This window comes from Carassius carassius, chromosome 39, assembly GCF_963082965.1.
Source record: "Carassius carassius chromosome 39, fCarCar2.1, whole genome shotgun sequence".
Lineage (NCBI taxonomy): Eukaryota > Metazoa > Chordata > Actinopteri > Cypriniformes > Cyprinidae > Carassius > Carassius carassius.
Window position 1 is genome coordinate 29,229,231 of NC_081793.1, and position 10,921 is coordinate 29,240,151.

General features: G+C 44.6%; 1 protein-coding gene across 3 annotated transcripts in view; it reads right to left on the bottom strand.

Annotated features, from left to right (window-relative positions):
• The window catches only part of ryr2a (ryanodine receptor 2a (cardiac)), a 105,996-nt gene that overhangs the window by 28,019 nt on the left and 67,056 nt on the right, over positions 1-10,921 (bottom strand). For all 3 annotated transcript variants that reach the window (XM_059531500.1, XM_059531499.1, XM_059531498.1), the window contains 11 exons: positions 10,703-10,873; positions 10,566-10,625; positions 8,352-8,486; positions 7,933-8,045; positions 7,753-7,849; positions 6,858-6,964; positions 6,699-6,750; positions 6,563-6,613; positions 5,984-6,083; positions 5,830-5,909; positions 26-102 (listed from right to left, as the gene is read on the bottom strand). In XM_059531500.1, the coding sequence (XP_059387483.1) occupies positions 26-102; positions 5,830-5,909; positions 5,984-6,083; positions 6,563-6,613; positions 6,699-6,750; positions 6,858-6,964; positions 7,753-7,849; positions 7,933-8,045; positions 8,352-8,486; positions 10,566-10,625; positions 10,703-10,873 (1,043 nt within the window). The remainder of the gene's footprint in view (positions 1-25; positions 103-5,829; positions 5,910-5,983; positions 6,084-6,562; positions 6,614-6,698; positions 6,751-6,857; positions 6,965-7,752; positions 7,850-7,932; positions 8,046-8,351; positions 8,487-10,565; positions 10,626-10,702; positions 10,874-10,921) is intronic.

Consider the following 10,921-nt stretch of genomic DNA (forward strand, 5'->3'; position numbering starts at 1 on the left):
GACGCTCAGCAGGAAGTTGATTTACCTGCACGACTGCATCAGCCCAGCCAGACTCTGGAAAAAGCCCACGTCCCGTTTGTCCTTCAGGTAGTCCAGCATCTTCTGCAGGGGACGACAAAAACACACAAGCGTGTCAAAGCTCAGCACAGAACATGGGAGTCCAGTCCACACACTCATAATCCAGCTGACATGAACACCACTGGGTATTTTTCTGTATCTTCTTGTTGTTTTATTGCATGTATATTATCAAGTGATGCTCTGACATTGTTTTTTGACCAGTGTCAGAGTCCAGTGCTGCATTAATACACTTCTCATTTTAAACCGATAGTGATCTAGATTCTTAAATCTCAAGATGCGTGTCACTAAACATTATTTGCAGCTCCTCCCAACCAATAATCACAATAAACTTTTGTGACTTCTGACATGAAACAACGTCTCGGCTTTCAGATTGTGATGTTTTCATTATGAAATTAAATCACTAAATGCTGTTTGTGATTCAGATCAGATCACTGTCACATGAAGCGATCTTCTCGTCCTCTTTACTAACAGTTACATCAGAAACAACTAACTGAGATCTGTCATGAATCATGAAATCGATCAATCAGTGTTTCAACAGCAGAAAGACGTCAATAAAACAGCTTGTGATCAGTAACGTCACACTCAATGACCTTAAACTTGAGTCATCCAGAAAAAATAAGGTTCTGTTTCATTCTTACTGACCGCCAGAGGCAGTGTAAACACTATGGATTATCGCAGCGCCAGCTAGATAGGTCGAGAGAATATACCAACAAAGTCACGTGGCGTGACGTATGCTGAGCCCTGGAGGTTATAGGCTACAGTAGCTCAGCAATCTTCCTCTTTCGCTTTCTCGCCTGTTTGAGATAGGTTGATTATTCGCGCTGTCAAGTGCAGCTTACTGAGCAGCGAGACTCGTCCTCACAAGCTGTGACAGTGCGTGTCTATGACATCACAAGGATTTGGAATTAATTACAGCGCTTGGTGAGTTATTACTTCGTCGATAACACTCTCGGTGCAATCCGGTGGCTAGTGTTTCTTCCCCGCACCTAACGTTAGTTAACGGTCTCACTTTGCCCCAATCATCTTCTCCCTGAGGACGGTCATGACATTTGCCCGTCGTGTTTGGGTATTCAACATCTGCGAGAGGCTCTCACGGACCCGTGCATGCACTGCAGCCTTTTGCCTATGTCGGAACAGCAGCTCTGTCTTGCCGAGTTAGACCCTAATTCAACGGTGGAACTCAGGCAGTTAAATATAGCCGCTTCGCGTACTCTGAAACTCAGGGCGTCGGCGGCAGCTGGTGTCCCCCCCCCCCGTCTAAGAAGGCCAAATCGCGAGGTGATGTACAGTCACCTGTTGAGGTAGGTTCGCTGTCTATGACGGTATCGGCGGAGATGGCAGAACTGAAATGCCTGCTTCACTCGCTTCAGCCTGACACATCTGCTACACCTGTTAATATGACGCAGAAGGATGAGAATGTTCGGAATCAAGGAACCAGGGAACAGTCTTTTGATTCCCCTTATTTTTCTCATCATTCAGTTTGATGTGCTTTCTACAAGTGCTTCAGATTCCTGTTTGCACAATCATGGGGATACTATGGATGTTCCTGCACAACCATCACCTCAGTCTGTTCCCACTGGTCAACCAGCGGCGGAGGGGTCTAGTGGGGGTCAGTTCAGTCGTCTGGACAAACCCAGTCCTCCTCCGATGATACTTTGGCTGTGCTTCGAATGGCAGTTGCTCGTCTAGGACTTGATGAGTCACCTGTACAATCTGTTTTTCAGACGGGCCACAGCTGCAACTTCTTTTGCCATGCCACCATGTAAGGATTTTGTGACTGAATTCTCTAATGCTCTCACTTGTTCTGGTCCGCCTAAGCGGCGCTCAAAGATTGCTCGAACATTAGCATCTATGGCTGAAGCAGATGCTATCAGGGTGGGTCGTGCGCCGGAAATAGAGCAGCTCGTGGCAGCTTTGGTGGTGTCCCTTGATGAGGCCATATGAGGAAATGTGCGATGTCCCAGTGCACAACGCGGTCGTATGGATTCCTTGCTAAAAAGGCATATGAGTCTGTTGCCTACATTATTCAAACAGAAAACACAATCTGCCAGTTACTTCTGGCGGCCACCAGTACGCTGGAACCTGCAAATGCAGATCCCTCTGTTTCACAATTTCTGCAAACTGCTTTACTGACAACAGGCCTTGTGACCCGCGAGCTGGGTAGTCTTACAGCCACGCTTCTGGCTGCCCGACGTCAAGTGTGGCTTGCCCAAGCCCGCAAACACTAAAAATCTCACACATAAATCCGGAAACTGTAAGGCCGGCGGTCGATCGTTTTTCAATAGATCAGTTGGAATACTGGAGATCCAACACGGCAAACCCCTGGGTGTTGATGACTCTGAACAGGAGATATACTATTTGTTCACTGTTAGAGAAGGGAGCTATAGAAAAAGTTCATCCTCTCGTTCAGGGAGACGGGTTTTATTCAACATATTTTCTTGTTCCGAAGAAGGACGGTGGCTTCCGCCCAATTCTCGATTTGAGGCTTCTGAATTTGTTCCTGAAGGTCCTTCCTTTTCGAATGCTTTGCACGGCCGACGTTCTTCTGTCTGTAACTGCAGACGATTGGTTCGTAAGTGTCGACCTGAAAGATGCATACTTTCATGTCCCAATTGCTATACATCACAGAAAGTTCCTGCGTTTCAGTTTTCTAAACCAAGCTTACCAGTTCAAAGTGCTACCCTTCGGCCTTTCCCTTGCTCCTCGCGTCTTCACAAGGTGTTTGAGCACAGCTCTGTCTCCTCTTTGGATGAGAGGTATGCGCATTCTTCCTTATTTGGACGACTGGCTTCTCTGTGCACCGACACAGCGACAGGCTGTAAAAGACTCCAGAATGCTTTTGAGACATGTGCAGAAACTGGGGTTTTATGTGAACGAGAAAAAGAGCCGTCTGGTCCCATCACAGACCACTACTTTCATAGGAATGACCCTGAATTCCTGTCTAATGTCTGCCTCCCTGTCTCAGGAATGTGTGACGAACATTCTGCAGCTTTTGGCTCGCTTTCGCCCGGGGGTGTCTTTACAGTACGAGGTGGTCCTACGACTGATAGGGATGTTAACAGCAGCTACGGTGGTGATCCCCTTGGGTTTACTCCACCTAAGACCACTCCAGTTATGGAACAACAGTTTACGGCTAGATCCCACCAGGCATCGCCATCGCCTGGTTGTAATTTCTCACCGTTGCATATGTGCGTTGAGGCGGTGGAGACAGTTAGAGGTTCTGAAGGCAGGAGTGCCCCTGGGTGTTGTTCCCTCTCGTAGGTAGTTGGTCACGACAGATGCTTCCCTCATAGGATGGGAGGCAATGTGGAATCGGAGGGGTATTTGTGGGCGCTGGACACCGATCCAGGCCACAGAGCATATCAACCTGCTAAAACTAAGGGCAGTGTTTTTGGCCCTAAAGTACTTCATGCCCGTTCTGGCAGGGCGCCATGTTCTTGTTCGGTCCGACAATAACTCAACAGAGTTCCATCTGAACCACCAGGGCAGCACAAGATCCCGCAGGTCTCTACAGTTGACTAACGAGATCTTGACATGGTGTCAGCCACGACTCGCTTCACTGAGGGCAGCTCATATACTAGGAGTGTGCAAGAAGACAGCGGATGCTCTTTCCCGGGATCAAGTACATCCAGGAGAATGGAGGCTTCATCTAGTTGTAGTGCAGGAGATCTGGGTACGATTTGGGAGAGCAGAGGTGGATCTTTTCGCTTCAGAGAGGACCACCCACTACCGATTATGGTTCACAAGGACAGAGGTGTCCAGTCCACTGGGCCAGGATGCGCTGTCTCACGAATGGCCGGACTGCCTGCTATATGCGTTTACACCTATTCCTCTGTTATGGGAGACGTTGCACAGGATCTCGCTGTGCAAGCACAGAGTGTTACTTGTGGCACCACGGTGGCCAGCCAGACCATGGTTTCCTTTGTTGCTGAGACTACTCACAGGAAATCCATGGAAGCTTCCTCCCAGGAAGGACCTCCTCTCCCAGCTGGAGGGCAGTGTTTGGCACCTGGACCCAGCTCATCTGCAGCTTTGGGTCTGGCCATTGGGTTAAATCCTTCCCTGGAGCATTGTGATCTGGCTGTTATGCACACCATCTCTAATGCTAGGGCTTCTTCCACATGACATATTTATGCCTCCTGTTGGAAGCTTTTTTCTGCATGGTGTGAAGATCAGGGGTTTGATCCTGCAACATGTGATGTTCCGAGTGTCTTAAGCTTTATTCAACGTTTACTGGAGGAAGGAAAAGCAGCTTCCACGTTGAACGTGTACGTTGCTGCGATTTCTGCATATCATGTTGCAGTTGGTGGCTCTTTTCTTGGCTCTCACAGTCTTGTCTGCAGTTTTCTGAAGGGAGCGCGCCGCCTGAACCCTGCTCGGAATCCTCATTTCCCTGTGTGGGATTTGTCACTCGTGCTTGCATTCCTATGCTCACCCCAATTTGAGCCCTTGCAAAGCATTGACATTAAATGGTTGTCCTTGAAGATTTCTGTTTTGTTAGCTATTGCTACTGCGAAACGAGTCAGTGAGTTGCATGCGCTGTCTGTTAGCGAACGTTGCTTGCGCTGGTTACCAGATGACTCCGGGGTGGTTCTACGACCCAATCCTTCTTTTCTTCCGAAGGTCCTTCTTCCTCAGTTCATAAATCAGCACATTGAACTGGCCTCTTTTAAGACTTCTTCAGAGTCTGACTCAAGTGCCCAACTTTTGTGTCCTGTTCGTTCCTTGAGGTGTTATGTGAACTCTACTGTTCAGTTTAGACAGTCAGACCAGTTATTTGTCTGCTATGGTGGTGTGAAGAAAGGTGCTCCAGTATCAAAGCAGAGGTTGTCGAACTGGATAGTAGAGACCATTATGCTGGCTTACAAGGCAGCAGGGAGACCATTGCCCTGGGGGGTTACTTGCCATTCCACTAGGGCCATCTCATCTTCATGGGCTGTTTTTAGAGGAGCACGGTTTTATAAGTTCAAGGTTGCTGCTCATCACGCCGTTAGTTCTGCGGTTCTTCTGGAGCGGCCTTAATTTTTTCAGGTGGGTGGCATTCCTCATGACTATGTTGGTATGTGTCATCCATAGTGTTTACACTGCCTCTGGCGGTCAGTAAGAATGAAACAGAACGCTAGTTACGCAGAAAGTTACGCTAGTTAATGCACGAGAAAGGCGTACCGAGGAAGATTGCTGAGCTACTGTAGCCTATAACCTCCAGGGCTCAGCATACGTCACGCCACGTGACTTTGTTGGTATATTCTCTCGACCTATCTAGCTGGCGCTGCCGATAATCCATAGTGTTTACACTGCCTCTGGCGGTCAGTAAGAATGAAACAGAACCACAGTTACATGCGTAACTAGCGTTTTGATGTTTGAATCAATCTATCATGAAAACTGATTTTATATTAGTAAAAAAATATTCTGTTCTATCGGTTTTCTTTTTAACACTTGTGTATAACTGCTCTCTTGTTGATGTTGATTGCTTCTACTGTCCTCATTTGTAAGTCACTTTGGATGAAAGCGTCTGCTAATGACTAAATGAAAAGTAGAAACATAATTCTTTCAACCATTTAAATGTTTGAACAACTCAGTTTTTATTTATGTGATGATGAACTAATTGATTATTAAATAACATTTTGGTTTCAGTTCTCAGCCAAGTGCATCTTGAATTGTTGGGCTCAGCCCAGAGTTTCACTAAACTGATGAACAAAGTGAACTATACTAAGCGTGTCTGAATCAGACGGAGGATGATGTGCGTGTCACCTGCTGGACGGTGGAGTTTCCTCCATTCAGTATAGCGATGCCCAGCTTCAGCGTGGAGGCCACCATCGGCCCCATCTCTCCTGCACAAACACACTCTCATCAGTCCACGATCACCACAAACCTGCATCAGCTCGGGGTCTCAGAGATTTCTGACCTTTGCTGGCGCTGATGGTCTGCAGCACCATCTCAGCCGCGCCGCGGTCGTGCAGTCGGGCCTGTTGATACAGCAGCTTTTGCTTCTCCATCTCTTTCTCCTGCAGGACAGATGAAGAGCGTCTCACACAGCACACACACCATTCACCAATGTGACTAAACACACGGTCAGAAGCCAAGGTTCTTCAGGTTGTGTGATGCCATACACATAATGTGCTTGAGAACTGAAGTTCAAAGCAATTCAAGCATGCATGTGCAAAACCAATTCAGATGAAAGTCTATATTGTAGCAATGTGGAAACCCAACCAGCTTGAACCAGCCGAAGGTGGTCTGCAGGTCTTGAACTGGTTTCCTGACCGGACAAGTGCTCAAAACACCTCTAAAACCAGCGGAAACCAGACCAGCAGCAGGTAAAGACCAGCAGACCACCGTAAAGGCTTTTTCTCAGAGCCGTGATCTACAGGAGATCAGGACACATGAGAATTTGTCTGAGATGCTTCATGATCTTCAAAGCTGCAAAGAAATCAAACTCAAAGTGTGCGAATGCATCTAAGATGATCTGTCCCGTGCAGTCACCTACCTCAAAACTCTTGACCTCTTCTTCATCCTCCTCCTCTTCATCATGACAGCTCTGTGAGTGTTCATACAGACAGCACAGGATCAATCTGAGCGTCTCCCACAGATGAGCTTATAAAGGCTTGTTAAAGGAGTCTTACCTTAGCCATGATATCAGCGTAAGCCATGTAGAGATGGTCCTCCTCGAGTTTACTACAACAAACCAACAACAGCAACATTAGATGAGGGACAGAATGACATCGATGTGATCTAAGAACAACGTCACTGTGGTTTGGACTGATTATATTAACTGAACCCACCATTTCTCGGTCAGCGCGGTTCTGCTGAACAGTTGTATGAGCTGGTGAAGCGGGTCGATGTGTTTGGTCATCTCGTCCTCCTCTGACGGCTCCTCTCCACCCGGTTTCTAAAACACCACACAGCCTCAAACACAACCCTCAAACACGCTAAACACCCCAACTACAAACACCAGATGAAGTTCAGTCCAAGCCACCTTCAATAACAAATGTGAGAATCTTCAACGCTCTCAAACTTGTGATGTTCATCCAGCTCTTGAAAATAAAGCTTCCAGAAGGGGGTTTTCACACCGATACCATTGAAGAAGATCATGAGATCAGAGATCATGGAGAGACTAATTTCTTCTACTATAAAGAAGCTTTTGTGCAATGGAAAGCTCTTCATGGAACCATCAAAGCCAATAAAGAACCAACTATTGTTAAGAGTACAGAGCACCTTCTGTAGCGGAAACTGACTTTATTAACAGACTCAACTGGACTGAAAAGACTTCTGAATGAAATTTTGATTAAAAGGGGTGGTGAAGATCTTAAATAATCTGATTAACAGAACATTTTAGCCATGTACACTTTTGAACCTGTCTACTTTCTAAATTTGGATAAAAAAATAAATCACAAATAAATCAACATTCAAATCAGATACAATTTGGGTTCATATAAACAAGTCTAAAATCAGTTCATGTAAACATACAGACTGCTCCATCAAAACACACCTTTCATGCAGAACGAACATGAAAGAACTCAAGGATTCTGAATTTAAATTATAGTCATTCTGGTTCAAGGTGTCACTTAGCCATCTTTTGTTTGTAAAATGGCACATTATGCAGCGATATCATCTGAAAGTTCCTGCTCTGCATATCAAATGACGTCTGAATGGATGTTGTGTGTAATAAATACATACAGCCAAATCCTCAATCAGCTTGTCCTCAAAATAATGCTCTTCTGTCTCGATCCAGGACTTCTCATAGCCCTGGAGGAACAGGTTCACAGCTCTGTGCCTGAGAATCAGAGAAGCAGAATCAGAAATCATTGAGATCATCATCAGAGATCATGAGACATCCAAGAGACATGAGATCTTCACCTGGGCAGGTTGTAAAGCGGTGCCATCCTGAAACAGGCCACTACGGCTCTCTTCCTCTGTTTGGACAGCAGCTTGTGCCACACGGCCTTTTTACTGCGCTGAGGGTGTTCCACCTGCTCAGACAAACACATCACAATGTAACTGTATTGGATAAAGATATGAAGATACTAAGTTATTATAAACATCAACATTCTGATTTTCTGTAAAGTTGCTGTAAAAGTTGTTTCTAAACCAATTTGTTTAAGTGCATGAACTCAATAACATATACCCCGCCCACATTTGAAAGTGAAAGTGAAAGTGACCTGAAGACACCTGTAGGCAGATGTCAGCCAATCATAGGAGAGCTCATTTGCATATGAAATTCTAACATTTTCATATTTAAACAAGAAAACAAATTGCTTCGCTGGAGTAACATGAACCTGATCGAGGTGGAAGAGCACGTGTGCGATGTTCAGCACTCTGTGGACGGTCTTCTCGGGGTCAGACGTGTTCTCGCTGCGGTTGGGCATGTCTTTATACAGCGCCATCTGCCAGCGGATAGCAGGATCCTCCAGCTGCACACACACACACACACACACACACACACACACACACACAGATGAAGCTGCAGCACGCGTGTGCCGTGTGGGACACTGAATGATAACATGCACATTGTTAGCAGTGAGGAGAATGCGTGTTTTAATCACAAATGTAAGATTTCTGCAAATCTACAGTCTCTGTGCTGCTCAGACTCACTCATAGTTTAGCTCACGTGACCAATGCTTATTAAACATCAATGACTTTGAACCATTTTGTGCTGTAAATCACTGTCAGTGTGAACAGATCTTCACAGGACTTGTGTTTGTGATGATCATAAAGCTCTTCTGATCTACGGTTTCTCTCACTCTTACCATTTTATTGCATGCAAACACATTTCTGCTGCTGATGTGGGTGTATTTGTGCGGCTCGATCTGCTTCACATGTTTAGAGGTGAAGCCTACAGACGAGGCCTTCTTCAGGAGGGACAGGTTTGTCTGCGCGGGACGCTGGGAGCGTTTGTGAAGCGGAGTGCGTTTGTGAGGCGCGATTTCTTTAGACTGACGACTCTTGACCAGCTTTTTGAAATGTAAAGCGCGGTACTGATGCATGCAGATGGACACATGAGGGATGAGATGGAGATGAAGTTACACACATGCAAGAGGTCAAGGGTCAATGACATGCGAGGATGTCCGGGACCACAAAAGAAAAATCTTGTTTTTATTTGGACTTTTATTATATTTAAAAATTATGTTTTTATACTTTTAGAAATTTCATCAAAGAAGATCACAGATCAGAGTCCAATTTGATCAATGATGTATAAATATTTAATTTAAATATGTATTTAAACAGATGAATAATTAAAGAATGTAATAAATATATTTAGATACTTAAATGTAGATACAGATATAGATGTATTTTTAAAACTGCATGAATTTAAAATTTTTGTCAAATATGTTATTGCCAAAAAATAAAGACAATGCCATTTTTTTACTTATTTGAACAATGTCTAAAACTTGGTATAAGAAGCACTTCCTGTGTCTGTTTGCCTCTTTAAGAAGAATCACTTTATGTATCCCCCAACTGTAAGTCGATTTGGATAAAAGCGTCTGCAAAATGACTAAATGTAAATATATGTAAATTGTGGAGAGCCAGCTAACGAGGGATTAGCGTCGCCCAGGAAACAGAGCTAACACTGCAATCACTGGGGAGTGCATGGTGATCACCGACACCTGAACCTCATCAGCAGAACAGCTTTTAAGCAGAGGAAAAGGAGAGGTAGTTGAGCTTCGACTCCAGAACAAGACTAACGCTGTTTTCTGGCTCTCTTTCAGATTCAGGTGTCTGAGGAACAGCACGTCACGCCGCACCCACTGATACTTTTTGCTGCACAACCAAGACTCCTGCACCAGAGCACGCCAGCACTGCACAGTCTACTTGCACCCACTGCTCAATAAATCGCCCCTCTGGGGACTTCATTGCATTACTGACATCCGTGTGATCACTCTCCCCGCCACAAAATGTAAACATTATAGTCCAGTCACCTTTACATCTAATGTGCTTTATTAAAAACAGATAAATAGCAAAATAGTGTTTCAATGATGCAAAGAAAATTCAATTGTGATGTAAAGCAGCTCTATAAAGAGGACAACAGTAATCAGTCAATTATACATTATTTATCAAATTTATTTAAAATTATGACATTATTATATTTATTTGATTTTTTTAACTAGAAAATATGCTTAGTTGACAATAATATATGGTATTGCAATTAATGCCTTTTTTTAGAATATAATATTTTATAAGTAATTATTATATTTAATGATATGTAAATATTTAATTTAAATAACAGTATATTTAAATAAATTAACTAGAAATTATACATATTTTTATGATTAAAAAAATTCAATTGCAATTAAAATAATTTGGAAATGCAATCAATGTTTTTTTGTTGTTGTTTTTTTTAATAAACGGAGAGATCTGGACAAAACAAGCATCGCATCATTGACCCTTAAACGGTTTCTGATCACTGGTGCTGCTGTGTTTCTGTGCAGTGAACAGAAGCGCAGGACTGAAGGGGTGTGATGAAGAGCAGATGAAGAGCAGACGTGGCTCACCTTTCCCTGCAGGTGGAGGTTGTTTCGTATGGTCTCTCGCACCTCGTCCTCAGTGTCTTTCTGCAGAACAGGTTCAGCTTCATCACATACGGCTCTCAGTGACGTCACTAAAGCAGAAGTGTGTGTTCATGCCGTACCTGTGTGAAGCGGCTCTTGGCGAGTCCGATCAGCTCCTGGTCTCCTGGCGCACAGATGTTCAGTCCCACAGGAAGTAAGCGTTTGAGAGCGGCGACGATCAGCGATGTCTGGAGGGAGTATCTGTCACCGCGCTTCTTCATCTTCTTCCTCTCCTGATCCGACACGGCTCCCTTTTTACACATGGTACCATCAGAATGCCAAAATATTCTTTAATCAAC